Source organism: Diplotaxodon limnothrissa, linkage group LG17, assembly GCF_057381915.1.
Source record: "Diplotaxodon limnothrissa isolate DT_005_m linkage group LG17, D_limnothrissa_male_GT1.1, whole genome shotgun sequence".
NCBI lineage: Eukaryota > Metazoa > Chordata > Actinopteri > Cichliformes > Cichlidae > Diplotaxodon > Diplotaxodon limnothrissa.
In genome coordinates this window covers 2,084,209-2,111,557 of record NC_140612.1, presented here as the reverse complement: position 1 = coordinate 2,111,557, position 27,349 = coordinate 2,084,209, and the positions used below count along the sequence as shown (strand labels likewise).

The 27,349-nt window shown below is 42.0% G+C and overlaps 1 protein-coding gene across 1 annotated transcript in view; it reads right to left on the bottom strand.

The window, feature by feature from the left end:
• mpped1 (metallophosphoesterase domain containing 1) overlaps nucleotides 1–27,349 on the bottom strand; it is an 84,872-nt gene that overhangs the window by 38,516 nt on the left and 19,007 nt on the right. Inside the window, exon 3 of the mRNA XM_085375887.1 lies at nucleotides 18,203–18,428. Coding sequence (XP_085232013.1) covers nucleotides 18,203–18,428 — 226 coding nt within the window. The remainder of the gene's footprint in view (nucleotides 1–18,202; nucleotides 18,429–27,349) is intronic.

The following is a 27,349-nucleotide window of genomic DNA, read 5'->3' as shown; positions in this document are numbered from 1 at the left end:
ACTGCTTAGTGACTCATATCACTGTGTAAAGCTACCCATGGCACATAGAGTGCCGCTTCCTGTGTTTTTATTTAAACTTCAATATTTCAGATCATCATATAAATTTTAATTTTAGATAAGCTGGGGAAAGACAAAATGCAGTTTTGTAAATGATGATTTCTTTTATTAGGGTAAGAGAGTTAAAGCCACATCTCCACTGAAGGAACTTTCCTAAAGAGCTGGTCTGGGGTCAAACTCGCTGTTTTAATTATTTGAAACCATTCCTGCTTCAGGGGGTTGATCGGTTCATTCAGGAACTTTGGGAATGGAGCTTCTATCACTTAGCCCTCATCTGTTTGTTGTGTAGTCTGTGCTGACATTTGTAAATATTTGCTCATTTTGGACATTTTAAATTTGTTTTGCTGCTATTACAGTCAGAGCTGACTCAAAGCAGCAGACTTTAATCTGTCTCCAGTTCAAGTGTGATTGCATCCAGCACCGCTTTATACTTTATTACTCCCTTTTGGACTGAACTGGGACTGCTGGTTGTTCACAGGTCGCTGTGTCAGCTGGGGCAAACTTAAAATAAGTGAAATGAATTTAGGCCATATTTGGCTGGATCCTCGGGTCCAGGGTTGTTAAGGGCCACAATTTACTGAATAGGTTTTGTCATCCTGACACTTGACAACAAAAACCACTCGGGCTTCTCAGTGTGGAAACATAAGGACTCAAACTGGACATCACATCACTCAAACGAAAACACCTTCGAGGTTCCATAAATCACCCGTGATGGGTCACCTGGCGATTTGTTCATTTTAAAACTCCAGCTGGATTACAGCAAATTGTCACCTGAGGGTGTGGAAAAAAGCGAGGCCTTGATGTTTGGGACGTGAGGTGCAAAGATGAATTACCCCGAATGCCTTTTAATCGAGCACACCGAAGGTTGCCCTTCATTCATCCACTCATTCGCCTTCATTTATGTTGTCTAATCCAGAAACTTTCAAGGATTTTAAGCTTTTAAGATGCTGTGCAATGCATAACACACTGTAAACTATATATATGACATGTGGTTATATTCAGGAGTATGATCAACACATGTATGGTGTACAACAAAGGGAAAGCTTGAATTATAACGCTTACACAGCTGACAGAATATTTGAGTGAAACTTTTATCAGCTTGCTTCTGGGTGAATTGATCTTGGTGCCGTACTCTGATGAAGCCAACGTGCTGAAAAATGTCTGTTTCAGTGATAAATCTTTCCCTTCATTGCCGATTTCCGCCTTCCACAGTCACCAGCCCATTACATACATCTTATAAGTTGATGAAGCACCGCCATGATGCCATTTCCATTTTCACAGTACAATACAAAGCCATAAACAAAACCGCGTGAATCACAGTAAACAATCTCAGGGACGTGATAAATGTGGCTCTCAACATGTGCCACACGACTCCGCCGCCGACGCCAGTTAGTGTCAAGAAACACAACAATAACAAGTACGGGCCACAGAAAAATGCTCCGGGACGCTCCCCAGAGCCGGCAGTTATAGACAATCCCTCCATCCCAGACTCTACCCCACTACCCACCCACAGATACACATGCACTACTCAGCAACACCCTCAATCTGCTGGGCTCGGCAGCGGGTGGGAACTGGGATGTGACAAATCAGCGGAGACCCTGACAGTCAACTTCATGCCCGGCGATAATGAGCTCCCGCCGGAGACGGCTCTCGCAGGGAGGGAACTAAGATGTGGAAAAACTTTAACGATGCGCTAATCGGCCGAAGCGGAGTACGTAAAGGATTTTTAAAAAAGGAACACAAAAAAGTTCTCTCCTTAGCGAGAAGGATGTGAAAATGTAAGAATGGGAGGATGAAGGGAGGAGGAGATGAGTGGTTTGAAGACACACAGATGGGCGGACAAACATAACCAGGATGAGGGGATGAGCACGGGAGTCTCTGCGGAGGCTGGGAGAGTGTTCTGGATGTGCAGCGGATGAGGACGAGCTGGATCAGAGCACATGGTTTGAGTGCTGCGTAAGCCTCCCTGGTGAACGCTGCGGTGTGTGCGTCTCTGTGTGCGTTTGTCTTCGAGAGCAGGTGGGTGAGTTGCTGTGTCGCTCGCCCACCTGTGCAGCTCGAGGAGATGAGGGACATCACATTCAAGTCTGATTTTGGGGACTGGGAGTGGAGTGAGTGGGCCTCTACTCAGCCATGTTAAGTCTCTGTGGCTGACAGCTTTCACAGTGGACTAACCGAACCAGACAGAAATAATGAGGCAAACCGGACAGCTTAGGTGAGAAACTGGGATTCACCCACCCGGAGGAGAGATTCAGCTGATGTTAAAATGTTTAGCTGTAATCAAAAATGAGAACTGCCCCGAGGAAATGATTTTCAGTGACCTGTGCTCTAAATATCAGTATGACGTTACTGCTCTTTTCTATTTATTTCTATCAACAAGTGCCTGATGGCTCACATTAAGGCACAGTGTGTGTTCTAAACAAGATGAAAAGGCTTTGTTTTAATATTAGTGCTGCTATGTAGGCTGCTAGTCTTACGTTCTGGCACCTTCCAATCAAGCACTGGTTGGAGGTTTGCGTAGGAGCCGGGAGCGAGGCTCCATTTCACTGCGAAAACCTGTTACAATGTGTTTGTGAGATGCCAGTAGACTGTTATCCCAAGCACCACTGCAGCCACCAATCGATACTTTTAACAATATCGACAGCGATAAAGGCGATTTGTTCTCGACCACTGTTAACAGGCCGTTTCATTTTTCTCCAAGTCTAATCCCTTCTCTGCAGGCTGGGATTTAACGGGAATACGCACGTACCCGGCACCACTTCACCTGTTTTCCAGCTTCGCCTTCAAAGAAAGCTCCATGAAATGTCAGGGGAAGGAAGGAGAAAGAATTCGTTTCCAGCTCCTCGTCGTGCCTCAATTGTTGCGTGTGACATTTTACACCCCCGCCCCTCCTCCCCCATTAACAAAGCCATTCTTTACTGTGCATTCATAATGAAGGGCAGTTTAACTTGCATTTAGAAGCGCTGGGGGAAGCACATTTGTCCCTTCCTGTTCCAAACAATAACCAATTACCAGAGAGTGTGAGGTGGGCTTCGGCTCCGTGGATGAGACGCCTCAGACAGCGGAAAAGCTGTCATGGGTGGGAGGCTGGGGGCTGGACGCAGGTGGGGGTGGGGGCTTTATGCCTCTAATTGGAGGCAGATTTCACGCTGATATTTCTGATGATGCTGCAGCATGAGGGACACAGAAAGACAGAAAAAGAGGGGCTAGGAAGGGAAATGGAGAAAAAGGAGGTGAACACGAGGGTGTGAAAATGAAAAGCACTGATAAAGAGAGACAAGCAGACAGAAGGGGAGAGGGGGAACTGGGATAACAGATGATGGAAACACTAAGAGGGGGAGAAGAAGACAACAGGCCTCACTGCTGTTTGTCTTGCAGGGATAATATTCCACCAAAGTCTAATTCTGTCCATAAAAGCTGTCGGACTTTTTTTTTTCCCTTTCCTCCCGCAACCTACCCCCCTCCCCTTCTTTCAGAGTGATAGTTGCCTTGGCAACCGTGGCAAATCTTCCTTTTCTCAAACAGATGTCCCATTTAGTTGGAAATTAGAATATGTAAAAAACCCATGAGACGCAAATTATTTCAAAGTTCTCCGGTGAAGAGAAGGAAACGAGGGGCGGGGGAGAGGAGAAGAAAGGAACAGAAAGAAACGAGGAAAAAAAGGACCAGAGTACCCCACCACTACCAGACACCTCCCCCCCCCCTCCCCTTCTCGTAGCTCATCTTCTCTCCTGCGGACTCCCGCGCTTCAGCACATGAATTGTGGAGATTAGCCAGCTCATCCAGAGCTAGTGGCTTGTTCAGGGGAGGTGGATGGGCAGCGGCCTGGAAAGAGGGGTGGTAGGGTGCCTTCCTCTCCTTCATCCAGGATGGGGTTTGGGCAAACGGTAAGACCTGCCAGCGCGGCAGAAGGGACACGCTGCAGCGCGGCTCACCGAGCTGCCCTGGAGGAAGTCTCTGCACACTGCAAAAAATATCCTGTTCTCAGGAAACCTCATTTAAGTTGGCATGCTGAGCCTTCAAATCCTACCAATATGTGTTCCTTGGTTTTGTTGCTAATAAACATGCACCTTAACAAGTTATTTAAGTCAGATTTCAAGAATCAATAATAATTTTGCAAATTCCTGCCATTTGGGTGAATTAATTGCTCTTGTTTCAGATGCAAATTAGTTCTTGGAAGAATACCCATTTCAACTGAGCATTTGATTAGATTTAAAGAAAGAAATTCACCCAAAACACTTTAATCACTTCAATAAAAAGAAACTGGCTGGGACTAGCGATTAACTGGCAAAATGCAAAGAACATCACGTCGTCCTGAGAAATTTCCAGCCCAGCTCTGAGGGAGATACTGGAACCGCTATTTTGCGCTGCCGTGCCACAACTGAACAGGCAGAAATTTGTCGCCGAACAGCAAGACCATCCACACCACAGACAGCAGTCTCAGTATGTAAACTCGCACCTGAGAGATGCCTCAAGGCAAAGCACAGTTCCTGTGTTGGTTGCTAAATTGCATTTTTAGGTAGAACTGTAACATTCTGTCTTTAAACGCGATCCCACAGTGTTCTGTGCTGTAGCAGTGAAATAAAACAAAGTGCTAATTTAGTAACAATTAAAAAGTTTCATTCCAGGAACCAGACAAATCAACGATCATTAAAGGAAACGGAAGAAAAATGACTATAATATCATTAATGCTTCATTTTCTTACCAAAGTTGAGGTTTTCCTTTGTGCAGCTTTATTAGCTTGACTTATGATATGTTTTAGTGTGACAGGACAGAATTCATCTAGGCAGTAAAACTAGTAGGTAGCAAGAAAACGTTTTACAAAATGTGATTTTCAGTACATGTCCAGCTTGTCCTCTTGCCTCTGCTGCCTTAATAATGGTGGTTAGCCTTTTCAGTCTACATGACTCTTCCAGCACATCTAATCCAGAATTTTTTTATCTCTCTCAGTGTTCTGTGTCATAATTATCGTCTTCCGGGGGGGTTGCCAAATTCCATGTTGTGCCAGTGCTCATCAGCCTGCTCGTTTGACAGCCTGATATCTTGATAGCCTGTGGATATTATTCCTGGTTCCTACCTAAACATGACAACGGGGTTACCATGAACCCCCTACTTACATGAAAAAACAACAGTTCAAAGCAGTTAGTTTATGCTGTTTTAAATTCTAGTAAACACAGTTTTAAAATCTATAGTTACAGAAAATTGTGATACAAACACTACAAGATAATAAACTGCAACCTTTGACAAGAAAATAACAATGCAAATTACAATTAAATAGTCCTAGCAGCGTGAGAGTATGCAAAGACGGGAATCTCAGCATTCCCTAAAAAGAAAATTGGTGAGAAAACGTGCCTCAATTTCAGCGCATCAACATGTTTGTCTTGCTTGCAACCCTCATTTTAATGCAAGTGGTTCACTCTGAGTTAATCTGCCTTTTTTCACAGTGAAGACGTTTGTTTTTGCAAAACTGCTGCAACAAATGAAACGGCATTTAGAAGACGGGGAAATGAGACTTCCCGGCGTGGACATTTCTTTCAGCGTCCACTGCGTCCCGTCGCCCGTGTCTCTGTGATCAAACCCTGAACATCGCCGCTCACAGATGAACTGCCGAGACAGAGAGGCAGGGAGTGCTGTGTGTGTGTGCGTGTGTGTGTGTGTGTGTGTGTGTGTGTGTGTGTGTGTGTGTGTGTGTGTGGCGAGGCGAGGAGGAACATAAGGACAGAATCACTTTAATTTATTTTTTTCTCAACAATTGTGCGTGCCTTGAGCAGGGAAGGCATGTGTGAAATGGAGGGAAATGCCCCAGAGCATGCCATAACACAAATACACATACAAATGCTGACACACACCCGTGCACATAAGTCCTACCCCTGGAGGCCATTTAACAGGTAATTTAAAGAGAAATCCCTTGAGGGAAACGACACAGTAAATGTCCTCCCTTCTGCTCTTCTTCCCTCCATAACTGTTTATTCTGCTACGGGGCAGCACACAGCACTTAGGAAGGAGATAAAGATGAAATTGAAGAGGAACAGGAAGACAGAAAAGGGAATGGGTGGAGAAGGTGGTGGTGGGGAGTGACGAGTGTTAAAGTAGGCCATTTTTCCCCTTCTATCCGTTACCAACCCCCTTAAGTATCTGTTTATTAATGTTCAGTGTTCTTAGGCTACTTTATTTGGGTCCTTTGGGAACGTAAGTGCTATGGGGATGGTGGTGTGGGAGAAGGGATGGAGGAGGGGAGACGGATGGAGGAGAGAACAAGTCTCGGGGGAGCTCAAGAATCTCAGAGTGACTCCGATGTTAATTTAGTTGGGGCTCTGGTGAGGAGGCCTAGAAAAGCATGAACTCCCAACTGTATGTCTCGCCATCTTTTTATCTTTACAGGAGCACGCTGCTGCATGATACAGCGCGTTGACTACAGACTGTGCATGCATTACATAGTATTCCACTGCATACGTAACATTTGGGTTTTTAATGGATTGCTTTCCTCCCAGCCGCTGATGTTTGTTCCTCTGAGTTCAATTATTGTTTACCATAAAGATATATAATAATACAATAATGTGAACATTTTACATCCAGAGTTTTAAAAAGTAACAACACTCCCAAACCGTAATATTTTAGGCTAGGTGACAAATCGTCAACATGTTACGCTTTGGGCCACCACGAGATCGGAAAAATGAGGAAACATGAGAACCGTTTGAAATCAATCTACACATGTTTGTTCATTTGACTTAAATTGCTTTGGAAAACACTATCTAACGTCATTAAAGTGCTGGTTAGGGCTGGAATACATTCCTTGAACGCGTATTAATGCGGGACCGTCATCCTACTGGATTTCATCCATAACCCGGCTCGTAGCATAAGAATGCAGAAGGTCACCTTTCGCGCTCTTCAGGAACGCCGTGAGACGTGACAAATCGTCAGGATGTTACGCCTCGGGAGTGAGAACGGGCTGAAAATAAAGAACATTTTACAATATTTGTGACCGGCACACAGGTAAAGAAATGTCTTTCTCTGAAACTAACTTTGTTTTCCAAACTTCTTCAACCTTTTTAGCAAAAACTGCACACAAACACACAAAGCTACTGGTGTCCTGGTTTGCTCAGTGAAAGAGGGAATTAAGATTCACACAGGATTGAACCAGTAACCAGTTGTTACCTGCTGAAAGCCTTCAGCCAATCAAGCGCTATCCAGATGTGTAGACATTTACACATGAGTTGACATTTAAGAAAAAACCCTGAAACCAACGAAAACAACACATTTTGGAATAAAGGGGCGACCGTGGCTCAGGGGGTTGGGAATCGCATCTGTAACCGGAAGGTCGCCGGTTCGATCCCTGGGCTCTCTGTCCTGGTCGTTGTGTCCTTGGGCAAGACACTTTACCCTACTTGCCTACTGGTGTTGGCCAGAGGGGCCGATGGCGCGATATGGCAGCCTCGCTTCTGTCAGACTGCCCCAGGGCAGCTGTGGCTACAACTGTAGCTGCCTCCACCAGTGTATGAATGTGAGAGTGAATGAATAGTGGTATTGTAAAGCGGGTGCACGGGTGTGTGTCAAACTAACAACAGCTCCTGTTGTTAGTTTGTTGTCAAACCCAGACTGTATTCAGGTTATACTAATGATCACTGCTGGAAGCAGAAAAAAGTGTGTCAATCGTACAAAATCTGGTCAGGTCAGGACCTTTTTATGGAAACCTGACGGTGACGGTTCACACAGGAAGCTGACGCACTGAAATAGTGCCAGATTAACAGGTAGGCTCGCATGTGTGAAAGGGGCTTGTGTGTTTCAGAGGTGAAAATATCTCCAACACTCCAGAACTGAGAGTGAGCTCTAAACCTCAGCGCCTTCGTGTCAGTACGTACTCTCTGAATTCAGCAGCGGTGTTTACGCCTCTGAAGCCAGAGTGCACATAAACATGTGTGAAGTGCTCACTAAGTGGAGCCATGCTACAACACAACACTGTAAAACGGATTTAGTTATGGATTAGCTGCCGACCTGTAATCAGGGCCTGCACGTTGTTTTCAAAGCATCCTGAAATGAAGTGAAACCAATGGCTGGCCGGGAGGCAGGGAATCCGTTTAAAACTGACTGATCTGCAAAATGGTCATCTACACAATTTGTACTCAATGGGCTAAAACTCACATCTCCACTGATGGTGTGTTTTCAAAAGTTGTCTGTTATTTCCCGTTTCCCTCCATCTGTCAAAACTTTCTCTGAAGTCTCTCCTCATCAGAACAAGAACAAAGCAAACTCTAAAAGCTTAAAGAAGAGAAACAAGGTCACGGTACCTTGATGCCATCTCCACCATCATTAGACTCATTATCACTAAAGGAGAAGCTCTGCACACTATTACTGTATTTTACCTCTTCGTTTTCCACCCCTTCTCTCTTACTTTCACCAGGGCCGTGAAAACAAGCAAGTTAATTAAAGTCAGTGAGAGTCCCTTCCGTTTGCCGCTCATCAGTGAGGACAAGCCATCAAACACAACGCAGGTAGTCCATTTCTGTCAAATGAGGGAGCTTAGAAAGGGAAGATGGAGGAGGAGAGGGAGGAGGAAGATGAGATGGAGGGGGACAGGGAGGAGGAGGAGATGAAGAAAGAGGAAAACGGCCTCTCTTCATCTCTTTAGTTTTTGATGAGCTTTCTTAATTGGGCCACTATAGAAGGAGAAGTGAATCCTCAATAATTAAAAAATCTAATTAAGGAGTCTTTTGCATCTCCGTCCTTAATTATTCCACACGGAGCAGTGGGGAGCGATAAATTTCTGCCGTTTTCATTTAAAGAAGAAAACAGGGTCTCTCGCTTTCTCTCCCCTGTCACTCCGTGCAAATCCCCCATCAACAAACACACTACTTTGTCCCTCTCATGCCTTTGTGATTTCTGTGTGTCTGTGAATGAGCCGTCTCCTCCGCCTGTTTTCCGCTCCTCAGAGACCGTCATTATATACGTTTAAAGAAATTGAACTTTTTTGGATCAACACTATAGGAACCTCCCCGGCCTCCTGCTCACGTGCTGCTTTCATTGCCCCAATATTTTAGAAAAAACTCAAAGACGTAAGGACAGACGGACAAAGACATTTAAGGTAGCTACTGTATATCTTAACTCTATAAAACGTTCGTTAGAATCTGAAATCAAGTCTCTAACCCCATTAGCTCCCAAGTTATAATTGCTGCCCTCTAAAATTCAATTATTCTAAGCATCTGTCAAACAGCCTGAAGCTAAACAGACACCCGTCAAGGTTTTACGTTCTTCTCTCACATAGAAAATTGGAAAATAGGATATTAGATTTTGGTTCTCATGAAAAGACTCAACCCAACAATGACTGTATCCAGCTAACAGGGATGATGTATCACAGCCTTACAGTATATTCTTTTCTACTGCATTGTTGTCCAAAACCAATAAAAAGCACGTCACTGAGCTACAGTGTTGCATTCATAATGATGAGCATGTTGAAATAGGAGGGACTTTAGTAGGAACACATAAGTCTCGAGAGCCACGCTCAGGTAAAAGGAAACGGTGATTTTTAGCAGTTAGAAGTGTTTCTTCTGAGTCTCGTGTAATAAAAAATCACAGCCTTTATTTATCAGACTGAAATCACTCAAATGCTCAGGAGAGGAGACAGTCTGGCAATGTTATATTGAGACTTTGGTTTTACACGTATCTGTGTTTGTTTTATTACGTTTAGGCAGTGAACCACTGTGGTAGGTTAGGGAAAATGTGGTTTGAGGTAAAATGCAGAATTTCAAATTTGCCTTCATATGTTTGACCACAAGAGGACAAATACATGTTATGTATACAAGGGGTTGCCTGAAAAGATGACATCAGGAGATAATCTTGACCCTAACCCTGGTGGGAGCCTGTACTTCTACACTTTAATGACAAACCTCAAAACTAAGGACACTTTGGCTTTTACCTACTTCATGTCGCACCTGGCTAAACACACGTGTGTGTCTGTGCGTGTGCGTGTGTGCATCCATCTGAACAGCCAATCTTCAGGGGTTGGTGGTTGATGGAATTTGTTTCAAATTCAAATTTTGCTGCTTTTATTATCTCTTGTTGAAAGGTTTTTCTGTTTTGTCAAAGGTAAGCAGCACACAGAGAAGCATGATTTTTTGCAGGACTACGATTATTGTTATTTAAACGTGACTTATTTTATGATTATAAACTGACTGAATTTGAGTTTAGAAAAGTCAGGAAACAGTGAAATCTCCAGCATAAACAGCAAATCCCACACTGACATGGTTTCATCCAAATGCTGTTTATCCTGAACAGCAGCTGGAAACACACTAACTTTGTTTTTCTTTGAGTTCATTTAAAAAAACAAACAAATGAATAAAAACAAACATTATTGTTTACAATGACTTCCACAGTTAATCATAAACTCTTACATAGTCAGATTAATCACTGATTTCTTTAAGCACTGATATAAGTACATCCAGCTGTATCAACTGTTGATACTTCCTGGTGTCATGAGTAAAGCTGCAGTCACGAGCAGATCAATCTGAATAAAACATAACCTGTGACAAACTTACACTGAACAAATGTGTCACGTGTGCAGATTACTTCAGCTGGAAAAACATTACACACATGATTGGCCACTGTTTAGGAAAATGTAACACAGAGAAAGGAGTGAATTATTGTGATAGATGCTTTTGTTGGAGATGTTTTCATTCCTGCTTCTATCAGACGTGACTTTCTACTCTATTGGCTACCGATATAAAAAAGTTGTGCAGAGCGAGAAGCGCATACTCGTGGCTGCATTTGTGCTGGTGGGGGAGCGGCTCCATAAATGTGCAAAGCTGCGTGTCCCGGCCATGCAGCTCATTATTAATAATGACTCAGATGTCATCTGCCGAGGTTGCCAGATTGGTTTCTGCTGCCTAGAATCTTAGTTGCTAAATTATGAGTAGAGAGTAGTTCTGAGATACCAAGCATCCAAGATCTGTGATACCAGCTGGTGAAACTATTATGTACTTTTCGTGTGAATATCGGATTTTTGGTGTTTTTAAAAGCAGGATTCAGTTCAATTAATAAAAAGTCCTCAGAATTCTTTGCTCGGAAAATTATTCCTAAATACAAAATGCACTCATCTAGGATTTTGTATATGAAAGAACACCTTTATCTCAAATACTGGCTTTTACGATTATCTCTAAGGGAAGCTCATACTGATGAAACACACAATTCGGCAACAGAAGAAAAACTACTGAAACAATAACATACTGGAACAACTAAAGAAGTCTCACCGCAGCATCGTTATGTCTTCTTTCCCATTTTTTAGAAAAGCTAGAATCTAACATTTTAGCCAATAAATCACAGCTGCGCACCATCGCAAGTATGAAATAATGTAATTTTAGTATTCAATTAATTATATACAGTGTAGCTAAAAGGGCAGCATCTTCCATTTACTCACAGTAACACAAATGTTGCAAAAACGCAATCCTTTTTCAATAAAGTAGCATTTCTTCGACAAACATCGCGAGTAAAAGGAAAACGTGGAGGACTATGATGACAATAGAAGTATAACACACATGACAACATCATTTGTATCAACACAACATGGACATGAAAATGAACACCTGACACTTAGCCAAATATGTGTCTGTGTGGCTTAAAGGGCAAACAGGGTGAAAGCTCCTGATTGGGGTCCAAGCATGTACAAGCTGTGAAATAGAATTTCCTTAACAATGACGGGTTTTTACTCGGGCATGGCCTCCCACGTTTAAATGACGACTGATTAGCAAATTAATTACAAAGGATTTGTTTTGTTCCTGCTTTTTATCCACCTGAGATAACAACCTAATTCACACCTCGGTACTATACTACAAAAACCAATGAGTATCATCATGGTCCAGATGATGATGATCATTAACATAATAATAATAATGACAATTTAAAGTAGAACACTTTTGCAATTGTTCATTTTCTGGCACTATCCCATGATTTCCTAACCATCTTTCCAGTGGAAACACTTTGGGAATCTGTGCCTTTCCTTCCTCTTTGGAAGCGCATGATTAGCAGCATCTGTCTGATACTAACCCTCAGAACGCTTTTCATTCCTGTAGAAGCAGCAAGTGTGTACTTGGTTTTTTGGAGGACTGTATAAATCTATTGCTATCCACAAGCTAAACTAGCTCATTGATCAGATTGACTAATGATGGCCGAATCTGATTGAAGTTTCTCAACAATTAAGGGGCTAACGACGAATACCTTTGAAAGTCCCAATTAGCCACTCTGGCAGTAGAGTAATGGGTTTCCTGCTTAAATAATAATATACTAGGTAGAGAAAATTACAGCTTTTAACATTAGTATGAGCCCACTTATAATTATAGCTTAGCATGAATTATGACCTGGTTCTGTCTGCATTTGAGCAATTGTTACCATAATTGGACTTAGACAAATCTATACACATTTATTTCCTACTTATTATCTAATACATAGAAAATAAATGAATGCAGTGAATAAACAATCTATATATACAGGAAACCAAAACAGTCACAACAAATAAATCAATACTTGATTTTTAAACATGTGTTACTTTTTTTTCTTTTCTGAATAGCCGTGAGCAATTTTTAAATCCACTGCGTGTTCATGAACAGTACACTCAAAAGTTAGGCTGATATGAGCCACATGCATACTTAAAGCCTGTAAGAGTCAAAGTTGGGATAATCAGCTTGATATTACAATACCAAAAATAATAATAATATTTCAGCCTATTGTTCTCCAAGTGGTCTAACAGGGTAATACTGAAGTATCTGACCTCAGCTCTGTTTAAAGGTGACAGAAAACCTAGCCGGTGACAGCAGACTGGGTTTAATAAAAAATGCTTTCAGACATGAATTTATAAGCACGTAGCAGTAAAGCAGTAAAGACACAGAGTTCAGACTAAGGTTTGAACTCATAATTAGGTCATGTATGTGGCTATGTTAACCTCTGTCTCTCTTCCACAACATGTCTTTATCCTGTCTTCCTTCTCTCATCCCAACCAATCACAGCAGATGGCCCCGCCCCTCCCTGAGCCTGGTTCTGCCGGAGGTTTCTTCCTGTTAAAAGGGAGTTTTTCCTTCCCACTGTCGCCAAAGTGCTGCTCATAGGGGGTCATATGATTGTTGGGTTTTTCTCAGTATGCATTATTGTAGGGTCTACCTTACAATATAAAATGCCTTGAGGTGACTGTTGTTGTGATTTGGTGCAATATAAATAAATTGAATTGAATTGAACTATGCCCGGCCCATTTAGTATGAGCTAAAAACAGATTAGAAAAAATCGGAGGCCTATCAGTTTTTTTCTTTTGTTTTTGGTGTGTCCCCTATGAAAATGAAAATGCATCTTTGTGGTGAAGCAGTAATCAGTGTTGCTTCACGAGAAGTTCCAAGGTTTAATCCTTTAGCCATTTCCAGTTTGCAGAGGTGTTGAGGTGGAAGAGATGTCTGAGAGACCTGAGAGCACTGAACAACAACTTTGTTCTGACATTTAGCAAAGTCATCCTCAAAGTGTTTCCTGTGCCTACACTGGGTGGGCATCCGCTTTGTGTTGCTGACAGTTATTCTGACTGCTACAGTTTTCATTGTCATTCCATAAGCTCCGTATGCCACAGCACTGCTATGCCCTGCACATAATATTCCTAATTTTAATAATGTAACTACATGTTGTTTACATCCAGCTCTGGGTACAAAGCCACTGCATATCTTTTGCTGACCACAATCTCTGTACCTCATCACCCAAACTTTCCCACTATTCATCTTTTCATAAGAAATAATATTAATGTGTGATTAGGCTGCATCGTGTACAATATAATCCTTTAGTATTGTAGTGGTGCTATGAACAGCTGGTGTCTGCACCAGCGCTCATATTAACCCCTCAGAATGTGAAACAGGTAAAGAGACTCAGAGCAGAGAGTTACTTCACATTCAGATTGGCACAGGAAATCTGTGAGGACGAAATCAGGCTGAGTGGTGATGAGGAAGAGACGCAGAAAATCAACTTCCACTAACATCAGCGAGTCACATTTACTCTGACAGCAGCCATACCCTTCATGCACACAAACGTAGATACTGTAGATCGATCTTTATTCACTTTTTTTTTTTAAAAACTTGTTTTGGTGCTTGTCAGCCTGTGAAAAAGGGGACAGAGGCGGTTCAGTTCTTCCACCATAATATTCAACATTCTACTCTAAGACTGAGACATGCACATGAGTACTCCTGCTCTGTCCCATCAGCTCTCAGACAGAGCATCTTTCTGCAATATGTTTGTGACAAATGGCTTGTAAAGTCACATTAGCATCAGAAGTGGGGAAACGGAGCAATGCCCCTGCATCTGTCTGATTTTTCAATACATGAAGAGATAAATTAAGAAGCTTTTGGAAGTAAGAAGGATTTAATATCAGCTGGGATAGTAAAAGGTTGCATGTGCATCTGTTTGTGTATACGACAGAGTGTGCGAGGAGCCGTAGGGGCCTGCTAGGAAGCACACAGCTTCACAATACCTCTTAGTAGGAGAGGATGAAGTAGGAGTGAGGGACCCCAGGAAGGAAGGAGTTAACGGCCCGTGAAGCCAGATGGATGGAGGAATGGAGGAGGAAGAAGACACACCAAGTGATGAAAATGGGAGGCATAACGAACGTTATAGGTGACAGAAAGAAATGAAGAAGTCAAGCCAGTCACTGCTCAGGAAATGATGAAGGAAAGAACAGAGTCACTGTTTCTGCTCTTTCATTTTCCCCTCTTCTCTTTTTGGTCTGAGATAAAGACGGTCCCAATTAAAATTCAATTACATTAAAATAAAAACAAATAAAAAAACCAAAACAAGTTACACTAGCATGGTTTCGCTTAAAGAAGAGCGTTACTGGTTACTGCAAATGAATATAAAGCTGCTCTAAGGTGTCGTATGATAAATGATTTGTTTCCTAATGGCAGAGGTCTCGTCTAGGATCATAATTCTGCAATCCATAAAGTATGAAGGCTCACTGAACATGTTCATGTGAAGAAAATCAAATGAAACAAAAGTCATGGCCATCAGATTCACTTGATCTCAACCAGGCTAAAAACATTTTGGACTGAAAGAGCTCTCCACCACTATCTGGAGCCTTTTCCAACTGACACAAGGCAAGAGGCAAGGTATACCCTGGGCAGGTCACCAGTCCACCACATGGCTAACACATCTACAGCCAATTCCTTAGAAGTTTGTCTTTAGACTCTGGGAGGAAGTCTCTGGGAGTACCCAGAGCAAACTTGTCAGGCACGGGGAGAACACGCCCCACAGAAAAAGCCCAGGCCGGGTCGGACATAGGAACCCAGAAGCTTGTTGCTTTGAAGTGACAGGTCTGACCACACCATCACTGGACATTTTATAACTAATATGTGAAGCTTGTTAGTGAAATTTTGACTTGTTTCTGTTCTCTGTGTGAGCCTGTCCTTTTGTGAGCTCCATGTACATTTAGTTTGGAGGTAGTAACGTCAGTGCTTGTGGTGGAGGGTGTGAGGTGGTGGGGGTGGGGGGATCAACAGGCCATACAGCGTGGCACTGGTATCACTATGGTAACACAGGTCATAGTGATAGCACCATCCTGCTACACTGTAAAATCCTAAAAAGTTAACAATAATGATTTTTTTAAGTTGAGTAGGTTACGCTGGTGTTTTAGAAAACGTTACAGTTTAAGAATGCATATTACAATCAACTAAGAAAACACAATCAGCTCTTTATACAAAGTAGTTACTGCCACTGTATCTGGACAAAATGTGAGGAGCAGTGAAATAATGTGCCGCAGCATTCAAAAGTGCCAAGAGCCACATCTACGAATTCCTTTCAAAGAGGAGATTGAGAGATTAGAAAGGTGAGAAAGAAATACAAGGACGAGTGGTTCTTTAATTTTCCCAAATCAAGAGGCAAGGGTGGAAACAGGCGTGCAGAAGGTGAAGAAAGGGAGGAGAAGAGGGAAGAGAGAATTGGTGTTAAACAGAAAAAAAAGAGCAGAGGATTAAAGAGAAAGAATAATGAAAGGATGCTCAAAGGTAATCAGGGTAGACATTAAGAAGGAAGGTGGTGAGAGGGGAGCAAACAGAAGAAGGGGAGAACATGCAGAGCCTCCAGCTGGAGCCCCTCTGTGCTGCAGGAACACACCCTGGGGCTTACACACACACACACACACACACACACACACACACACACACACACACGCACACACACACACACACACACACACACACGCACACACACACACACACACACACACAAGTATGTAGTCCAAGACAAGCGAGAGCACATGAGGGTGCATAAACCCATGACCAGACATTCACACATTCGCACAGACACTCATCACATCATGTGGCCATTAAACCAGCGAGGGCCAGCTGATGAATCCGGATAAATCTCTTCCTAAATCTGCACACCGCTCTTCCTTTGTCCCGCCGTTTCTGTCCACATCTCTCCCCAGATTCCTGCCCTCCGTAGGCGCTTTCACTTCTCCGTTCCCTATTGCCTTTTTCTTTCTTGACTTTTCCATCTATCTCTGCTCACCTCAGGCAGCTCTCTGCAGTGGCCCGAGCAATAAAGTCAGGGGAACCTGCTATCACAGCAAACCAATTACCCAGCACACACACACACACACACACACACACACTAAAACAGTGTCCCTGGGAACCTGTCAGTAAAACACCTGATCATCATCATCATCATCATCAAGTATGTCAGCCCATCATCAAACCACTTACACACACACATGCATGTTATCACATCCTGGAAAACTGAAAGCAAATCCAGCAAAAGATAAATAAAGAAGCAGATAACTGATCAGTTTTAGTGATTCCAAAGGTCCCCTCAGACCTCAGGAACTTTCTTCTTCATAAGTATAAAATCTTGTAAAGAATCACACTGGAGGACGAGAACTGCAGTTCATAAAACTCTCTTTTAAATGTTGGGGGGGGGGGGGGGATTAGCTCATACTTTAGCATAGGTCGAAAAAGGACAAACATTGTTGATCACCATGTCAAAATACTCGCTGTACAGACTGGTAAAATATTAGCCATGTAAATGCCCATCAGCCCTGACAATGGATCAAAACAAGACGAGTGACTGACAATGAATTGCTGAGCTTGTTTGCAACAGAGGAATTTAAACTTGTTATGATGCTCGTCAGCACAGGGGTGCAGTGGGTAGCGGTGTTAGCGATGGTTTCTCATTTGGCCTGCATGGGTTGCTCTGGGTCCTGCCACACAGTCTAAAACACACATGCTAGGCTTCTTAGTGATTCTAAATTGGTTGTCTCTGTGTTAGTGATGGCAGCTGGGATAAGCTCTGCCCTCTGCAACAGTGAATTGGTTAAGCAATTAAAAGAATGAAGATATAAACTTTCTCGTGTAATATGTCGCCTCAGCAATCCAACTGGTGCAAAAACACTCTTTAAAGCTTTATCAGAAAGCTACCCAGAATTATGTGTTTTTGTGATTTTTTTCAAGGAAAATAAAAACAAAATTCGGTTTCAGGTTTGAGCCCAACTCATGGACAGATGCATTTGCTTCAAGACAAAGGGCAAGAAAGGAACTGCTGAACCACTAACAGTCCCATTTCTCTCATTCATTGTGTAACATGTACAGTGCATTTATTTATTTGAATGCTACCTGGCCTGAGGTTTGCGCCAAGATTATACGTGAAGAAAAGTAGAAACAGCCAAACTCAAGACTGAGTGTTGACCCAGTCAGACCCTTACAATATACATGGGATTCATTTTTTATTCACAGTAAATTAAAGGATATTTCCAGTACTGACTGGGTTTTTTGACTCTCCACTTGCTAGAAGAATATGCTAGTAGAGAATGAAAAGGGATATTAAGAACTTTCCTACCTTGAAGAAAGTAGACTCATAATTCAAGTGGATGCTGTGATGAAAATTGGATGTGTTATTGAGCATAGCCAGTGCAATGTGCATGTGGAAACCGCTACACCATGGAGTCAACCTCCACATGTCAGATTGCATCACATTATAAATCTTCAACAATCTGTTATATTTGACTACGTTTGAAGTTACCACTGCATGACTCGTGTCAGCAGATTTATATGTTTCTATAAGAAAACCAAAGAGTCAATCCTTTGTTAAGAAAATACTCCACATACTGTACGCGCAGCCCTAGTTCTAATATGAAGAAAGAGTCACTCACCAGGGGGAGCCATAGATTCTGAAGCCCCGCACGGTGACCTCAGAGTCCTGCAGGTAGATGCAGTTGGTCAGCAGTGACTGGACGTTCTCGTAATTCTCTGGCTTGAGCTTGGAGGCTGAAGGGAAGTAGTAGAAGTCCTGCTTGATGAGGTCTGCCATAAACTCCTGGTCAAAGGTCAGCTCATGATTTCCAGCAATTACTATCTTGATGTCGTAGGGGAGGGTACCTGAGAGGGTAAGTGGAGTAGTGAAAGTTATGGACAGGGAAGAGGGGAAAAGAGAAAAGAAATGAAATTTGAATGCAAAAGTGGTAAGAAGGATGGAAAATGAAAGAAAGGAGAAAAGAATGAATGGGGAGTGTGATCAGGAGGCCCAATTCCATAAGGAAAAATAGATGGGGTGGTGGAGGATCATTTTCAAGGGTGAAGAAAGAAAGAGAAAGAAATGACAAGAGCGGAGGGAGAGGAGATGATGAGGAAAAAGATGAGAGAGTAGGAAAGAGAGAGAAGGGAAACAGAAACGGGAAGAAGATATCAGCACAAAGAGGGGAAGCACGGCAGATACCCGGGAAGGAGAAGAGAGCGACAACTTTAAACCCAGCTCAGATGGCTTGGCATTCACATGCAACAAGGCTTTCTAGTTGTTTTCCTCTATATTTCGAGTAAATCTGTACATCTGTCTTAGATTCCCTCCATCAGTCAAGGTCTCAACCCAGTGCACTGCTGTCTTCTGTTAATGGAAGCATAGCTGAATGCATCCGTCAGGGAATCTTTATCTGAAGGATGGATGAGGAGGATCATTGTTGACTTTACAAAGCAGAATATTAAACATTTATAGACTACGGCAATAACTGCTGCATCTTTAGCCCCTTCGTTTCCATCATCCCCTTCTAATCAAAGTCTCCCTCCTTCAAGTCAACGTGCATTCTCTGCTCTATTTCAGCAGCCATAATTGGCTATTCAAAGCTTGGCACAGCAGGACGCGTGATCGATCTTAGCTCATCAAACCCAGCAGTAGCCGGGCCTTCACACTTCTACACAATGTTTTCAAAGCTCGGCTCGGGAAACAGAGAGCTAACACTGACAAACATCTGGGGGTCTGCTTTGTCAGGTAAAACGGCTGACGGAGGGTTCAATCACCGCAGCTTTTTTCTTTTTTTGTTGCTGGCAGGACGACGCGGCACGCAGCTGAGCACGCCGGTTTGTGTGTCAGCATGTGTGCGCTTGCGAGCGACTTTCCCATGCGTGTGCGAGTTTGCACGCATCTGTGCATGAACATGTCATGTTAGTGAAAAGGAGTAATTAAACCGAGCTTTAGAAGAGGCTGACAGCCCAGTGACGGCTCTGTCATAACAGCCAATCACAGCCCAGTGACAGAAAAAGAAAACGAGTGGAAGAGGAAGGAGAGAGCGACAGAAATACTTTAGGAAGCCCAAAAATCCTTGAGTGTGAAGGAGGAATAATAACAAGATGAAAGCAGCTGTCAAAGAGTGCCCATCTCTGCAGTTTGGGTCTGGGCCGCCCCCTCTCCCTAACACAGCTCCAATTTGTTTGGCAGAAGGGCTTGTGTTTAGTTGTCAAGCAGACACCAAAAAAGGCCCATAAATGAGGGGCTGCACCTCAACAAAGGCACACGGACACAGATAATCAAAAGATGTTCCTTTTTGTTCCTTTTCCTCAGGGTTTGGCATCTGAGGCTTAGTCATCCCCAAATAAATCAATGTTGGAGGAACAATACGTTCTAAAATATCATCATATACCAATCATATACCGATTAAAGCTCTCGGGACCGCTGGGAATTCTGTGCTTTACTTTCAGAATTTCCATTTGTGCTCCAAAATGCATAAAATCCCTGCACATGACTGATGCAATAATTGGCATGTGTTTCGTGTGCCAACTGGCCTGTGTTCTAAAGTGCGATGCCAAAGCCTGCACCGCGGCTACTGAAGTCTAACATTTACCTCTCTATGCCACACGTTATTCTCACAAATTTCAAGTAAGTTAATGGGGGTACAAGAAAAAAAGTCATAGTGAATTCATTCATTACACACAGATTATGGCCATAGTAACACTCAGGTTACAGCTCATGTTTGTTATCAGCCATTCAGTGGACACCATTAACTTGCACAGACTCCCCATGATAAGGCACTTCTCTGATGGAGAGTGGTCTAGAAGGAAAGCCCCAGACTACAAGAGCATAGTTGCTGTTTATCAATAGCCAGAATGAATATTGGATGGAAGGTGCATCTTCTGGCCGGCAAGAATAGTCTTCAAGAGGACACATATCACCCTGAGTCAAGAAACACAAATGTGTGGATTTCGTTATGTTAATAGAAAGACTTCTGTGAGTTTTTGCGAGCCTCTTTAAAAAATACACCAAGGGGCTGGGAATTTAATAAATCTAACAACAACTACAATACGGCTGCAAGAAGATAAGCTGATGGTCATACTAATGATCACTGCTGTAAGAGAGAAGAAACAAAGACAGAATACAGAAGAATAAACACATAATGAAAGAATATTTGATGCTTGTGAAGACGCAGAGAAACCGAACTATTCTGTTGTATTTGTGTCCACCTGGGGAACAGAACTCAGCATTCTCTTTTCTCTTGGCCCTGTGGCTGTAATAAACTGTCCGACTGCCATCCTATGCTGGGCAGTTAGCTAACAGTGGCTTTCTAAGGCTACAAAATTATTTCCTTCTAATACTGGAAATTAGGCAGAAAACCAGCAGAAAACTGTGGCCCAAGAAAACAAAAGTAAAACTGAATGATGCTCAGCAGCTTTCTTACATATAATCAATTTAAAAAACGAGCAACAATGTTTCAGTTTTAGAACAATTTTAGTTTTTAACATATCAGGAAACATAAAAATGATCTAGTCCTTATAATGTTTAAAGATCAGGTAAGCTCAGATAAACACACGATTTGTTATAGTTTATTCAGCTAGAACTGAGCTAAAATGCAGAAGTCGTGTTTGAAAAGCTGGAAGAACCACATTTAACAGCAATAATGTAAAGTAATAGTTTTCTGTTTACATGCCATCGATTACATGCCAGAGATTTGTCAGCCCTCGATTATACACAGCTCTCTTATGGTCCACTCAGATCTGGACTTTGACTATGCCAAACTTAGATTCGTTGGTATATTAATGAAGGGTTCATAGTCAACTGATTGACTGCAAGTACTGTGGCAACCAGCCCAAATATCCCATCACCGTGTTTGACAGTTAGAGTTATTTCTGCTGATATTTCTGCTGTATTTGGTTTTAAACAAACATGGTACGGTGCATTTTAGCCAAACATTACTACTTTGGTCTAATCTGTCTAAAGGACATCGTTCGAGAGGTCATGCGGTCTGTTTGGATGCAATGTTGCAAACCTGCGCCATGCTGCCATGTTTGTTTGCTGAGAAGAGACTTTCTCCAAACATGCCATCTTTTTTTAAATGTAGTTTCCTGAGCTTTGACATGTTAGGTGAGGCCTGTAGACCCCAGTTGTACAGGAGCTCTTGTTTTTTCTCTGAGCAGTGCACAGTGATGGGATTTCCACTCCCAGTGAATCCCAGACCTGTGAATAATTTTCCCCGCTGTAAGATAATGATTTCAAATTGTTTAATAATGGCCTTATAACCCCTCCCAGACTGATGTCAGCAGCAGCTGCTTCACTGCTGATGTCTTTCCTCTGTGGCATTACAACAAACACCTGAATGCTCCAGACTGCCAAAGCTAATGCTTTTATATTGATAATCAATTGATTAAGTAAGGATAAGCGGAAGCGAATGGATGGATGGAGGAATTCTGTATATTTGATTAGCAGTACTCGGCTTTTACGTTCCATTCTAATACTTACGGTTTTTCATGCACTGTTTCTGCATTTTAACTTTTTGTTAAACAAAATAATCACACAGTCAGGCATGTCATATTTTGTAGATCATTTATGGTTTTATTTACCTAATTTTAAGACCTGCTGAGGACCAAACATTTTTCATAGTACAGTATAAAGAAAAGAAAAAAAAACTGAACTGACCAGATGAGCTGAGCAAAAAGTATGATGAAATATGATTTGTTGTTTGAACTGGATAACACTGTAGGACTTATACAACTTGTCTATTTCACATCCAAAACACCACGCAAACGTAGAACGCGAGCAGCATAGACACCCTTGATGAGTCCATCACCTAACAAAGGTTTAGTGATGTGGATAATGCAACCTATCCCTCCCTCTGTGGAGCAGGATTTGCTGCGACCTAAAACCGCCACTGATATGTGTCAGTGCCAATCTTACAAAGTCACGCTGTAGTCAGTTACAGTACAGTATTTAATTAACCTTTTTACTGTGCACACAGACCCTTGGTCCCAGACTTTAGACGTCATGGCAGTGATTCCTCCTGAAACAGCAGAAATCCTCATCATGTTTATGCAGCTAATCTGTGCTAGACTGAATAAATCAAAGTAAAATCCAATGATGTTGCTGGAGCTCCCTTCAAGGCAGCCAGTTATACCATAAATTAGATGCGACTGCAAGAATGATCACCCAGGTGAGCAGTATAATTTAGGCAAAATATTAATGTCATTTTATAACTTTTTAAAAGGTGTGCAACAGCTTTGCCCCATCTTCTTTCTAGGAAAATATTTAGAAATATAAAGAAATCTATATCATGAATTCAGCTGGAATAAACTCTGCATGCATGCATCACGTTTGCCACATAAACATATTTGCTCAGTGGTTATTGATTAATGATATATGACCATTTTATATGCCCCAATAACTGTCCATGTAAAGCTGTATATGCACATTTACATATGTAACTTTATTTAATAATTTTTATATATTTTGGATGGAGGGATGAAGGGATAGAGGGATGGGTGGACTTGGAAACAAATTTGATGCAAAATTTGAAGTCGTGTACAATAAAAATATGAAGAATAAAATGATTATACAACAATAGGAGAAGGAGCTAGAGGCTTGTCTCTCAATATAAGCAATGGCTGGGGAGAGCCCGAGTCACTCAGTCCCCATCTATCGAGTTTGTCTGTTTACTGTTGGTGCACATGCTTAAGGCATACACCACAGGGGTGCTTTTACTTTCTTTTGTTTGTAATTCTACTCAGTTGTAGAAGTTGAGGGAAGTGCTTTGAATAGTTCTCAGAGCTTCTTGAAGGACATTCCAAAGATATCTGGATGTTGGTTGCCTTTTGTTCCATTCTTTGTCAAGATGATCCCACAAAGCTTCAGTAATGTTGAGGTCCAGGCTCTGAGGAGGTCAATCCACGAGTAACAGCGCTCCATTGTATATTTTTTCATCCAGGTATACTTTCACATTGTATTTGGCAATAATATTATTTTTGCTGTGAAATCTTTTCTAGATTGCCAAAAAAATGGGAACAAATGATGTTTTGTGACAAATTTCAATAATTTAAAATTACTTCTTTGCTAAGTTAAATGAAGACACGCCACTGTCTTTTATCCTGTCTTCCTTCTCTCACCCCAACCAATCACAGCAGATGGCCCCGCCCCTCCCTGAGCCTGGTTCTGCTGGAGGTTTCTTCCTGTTAAAAGGGAGTTTTTCCTTCCCACTGTCACCAAAGTGCTGCTCATAGGGGGTCATATGATTGTTGGGTTTTTCTCAGTATGCATTATTGTAGGGTCTACCTTACAATATAAAACGCCTTGAGGTGACTGTTGTTGTGATTTGGTGCTATATAAATAAAACTGAGTTGAACTTACCTATGGCTTTGAATTTCTTAAACTTGACCTTATCCAAAACCTTATGATAACAAAACAAAAGAAATTGAAAAAAGTTACTTAATATTAGCTACTAAATACTAAATAACAGAAACCTTTTGTAAAACAAACAACTCTGTAAAATAACTCTAAACTAACCTCAAAATAAAATGCAAATAAATAAATGTAAAAACTAATTTGACAACCCTGAGACACCAATTACAACATATTACTCAGACAAATAGTTTATACTAACTTTAATATACCTATTTTAAAAAAAGATAACACCAATGTAAAATATTTCAAATTTATTTAATAGTTCTCTCGCCTGCTAGTTAAGCTTTAATATTATTAAATTAAATTAATTTTAGCTTCCTAAGTTGCCCACGCTGGCAGCGACTGAAAATTTGATGACTTCGAGCAAATACAAGCAGAATAAACATGAGGTGGATATTGTTGACCAACCTTGTAGTAAATATACTGTATTAGACTCGAAATGTTAGCATGTGACAAGCTGTCAGATTCAAAGTGATGTGCAACAAGCAACTCGCTTGTGGACGCAGCGTTAGAGAAACATTTTTCTACTACTATGATTGTTGCTTTCAAAATCTATTAACTAAAATAGAAATGCTTATATGTGTGGTGTGACAGTAGTCTGGCTACACAAGCCAAGTTTTGTTTTGTAGCTTACCTAGCCTTAGCTTAAAAGCTAAAAGTAAGGTAAAGCATCGAGAAGCAGGACAAATTAGCACGCTAGCAAGTGACAGAGCCAGCGCTAACCAACAAGAGAACATTACAAACATCAACTGACTAAAAAAGATGTAGTTCCAGTGGTATGATATAAATAGTTCAGGATTTTAGGACAAAAAACACATAACAACAGTACTCCAGCAGATATGGAGTAGGGGTGTGGGGATGGCTAATTGGTGAGAGAAATATGTCCACTGTCAACATACAAGAAATTCTCCATTACAATTAATGCCCTGGAGGACGGGGCTGTGGCCCCCCCACACCCTCTAGCAGATCATTACATGAAGGAACCTTTAAAAAAAAAAACAAGCGCGTCCATGCTCACAGGTGTACACACGGGTGATCACACCCACAAACTACACCCTTTTTGGCTCCTACCTCAAAGCACACTGTGTTCTGTTGATCTTATGTGCTGCACAATAATGTTTAATATTTAGTATTTACTGTCATATTCCCATATATCATTGTGATGCTGTTTATTCTATTACTCTTGTTCTCTTCTGCTTGTTTTCTTTTTTCTTTCTCAGCAGGTGATCCAGGTGATTGATATATGCATTTTTTTTTCTCTGCCCGTTCTGTTAGTTTTTGTCTTTTGCCCTTCTCCCCCGTCCCTCTTCTCAGCTGTTTCTCTCTCCCTCTTTCTTTCTCCCCTTCTTTCCCCCAGTCAAGTCTGTCCCATGTTCAGTAAGTGAAAATAAAATAAACAATAAAAGGTGAATCAAATGGACCATTACGGCAAGGCTGGGATGGTCAATTTGGTAAAGTAAATCCGTTGGGCATCTTTCTTTGCCTTTAGACAATAATTCTGACGGCAAAAGAGCCAAACGGGACAGGCAAAAAAAAAAAAAAAAAAATACAAACATCAACTGACTAAAAAAGATGTAGTTCCAGTGGTATGATATAAATAGTTCAGGATTTTAGGACAAAAAACACATAACAACAGTACTCCAGCAGATATGGAGTAGGGGTGTGGGGATGGCTAATTGGTGAGAGAAATATGTCCACTGTCAACATACAAGAAATTCTCCATCCATCCATTCGCTTCTGCTTCTCAGGGTCGCTGGAGCCTATCCCAGCTGTCATAGGGCGAGAGGCAGGGTACACCCTGGACAGGTCGCCAGTCTGTCGCAGGGCTAACACACAGGGACAGACAACCATTCGCTCTCACATTCACACCTAGTGACAATTTGGATTATCCAATTAACCTATCCCCACAAGCTGCATGTCTTTGGACGGTGGGAGGAAGCCGGAGTACCCGGAGGGAACCCACGCAAACACGGGGAGAACATGCAAACTCCACACAGAAAGACCCCGGCCTGATGGTGGAATTGAACTCAGGACCTTCTTGCTGTGCGGCAACAGTGCTAACCACCGTGCCACCGTGCTGCCCACAAGAAATTCTCCATTACAATTAAAAGTTGCACAGTGAACATGTCAGCAAAATGCACTTAAAAAGGTATTTATTGAGAGAAGTGTGAGTGCTGTATTCTGTTACTGAGTAACAGTTTTTACTACTGATGAATTAATGTGGAGGCAGAATTTTTTTCTGCTGTAAATAAGCATTATATAAAATAGCTGGGTAAGGTGATGTCGAGGGAGGATATGTACCCACCTATCAAGACTAAATCACTGCATCTAAATGCAGAAAAAAAAGATATAAAGGAAAGTGGCACGTGGATGCATGTGAGCCCAAGAAAGACAGACGGCAAGACAACAATGGAACAACAGCACAGGAACAGGGCACTCATAAATTCTCTAACAAATAAACATTATCTGTGTTGCCTCAGAAATTCTGCAATGTGAGCAGTTTTCACCCATGAAGTTTGACAGCCAACTGTAAACTGAGAGGAATAAATCACGCACAGAAATATAAAACTCCACCAGCTGGACACAAATACCCTCCTCCCCATCCTCACACACGCACACACACACTTTTACTTTCCAGAATTAAACTTCAATTTCATGGATGATTTTTTTTAAAGTTTCCCCCAGAAGAAGCTGCAAAATGACAAGGTGTGAATACCAAATAGCTTAATGTTACACAGTAGATTCTGCAGCCAGTGTTTGCATCTGTTTTCCATCCCAGCCAACCGCCTTCAGTGTGAAAATAATAAAAAGAAAGACTTTCAACAATACAGTCGATTATCCTGAATGTCCACAAGGAACAAATTGCTCAGAAACAGAGAATGAATTTGTTACTTCTCTGACAAAAGCAAAGAAAAGAGGAAAAGGTGTGGGTGGAAATGTGCGAGTCAATGTGAGGGGGAAATCTAACATATGTGGCAACAGACCTCCACAACACGGGGAATGTTCTTTGTCACCCCAATATCTTTGTCTTTGAATTCAAGTGACTCTTTTTAAACATCGAATACTTTTAATTTGCCTGGTGCAGAGGGGACAGTCGAGTAGCGTTAAAGACAAAAAGACCAGAGAAAACGCAACAGCGCAACACAAGGCGGCTTTCAGGAGTGGAAACAGCTGGACTTCAGTCTCCCCCTCCGTCCCTTCATCCCTTTATTTCTCTCTGGTTCTTTTTCAATCCTCGCTCACTCATTGTCTTCACTCTTTTGTGTAACTCCAACTGCCACCACATGAAATCTTCCGGAGTTCGGCCACCATTGTTCTGATGCTGCAATGGGTGGTCTGCTCTTTGAAGAGGAAAATCCTTGCTCTG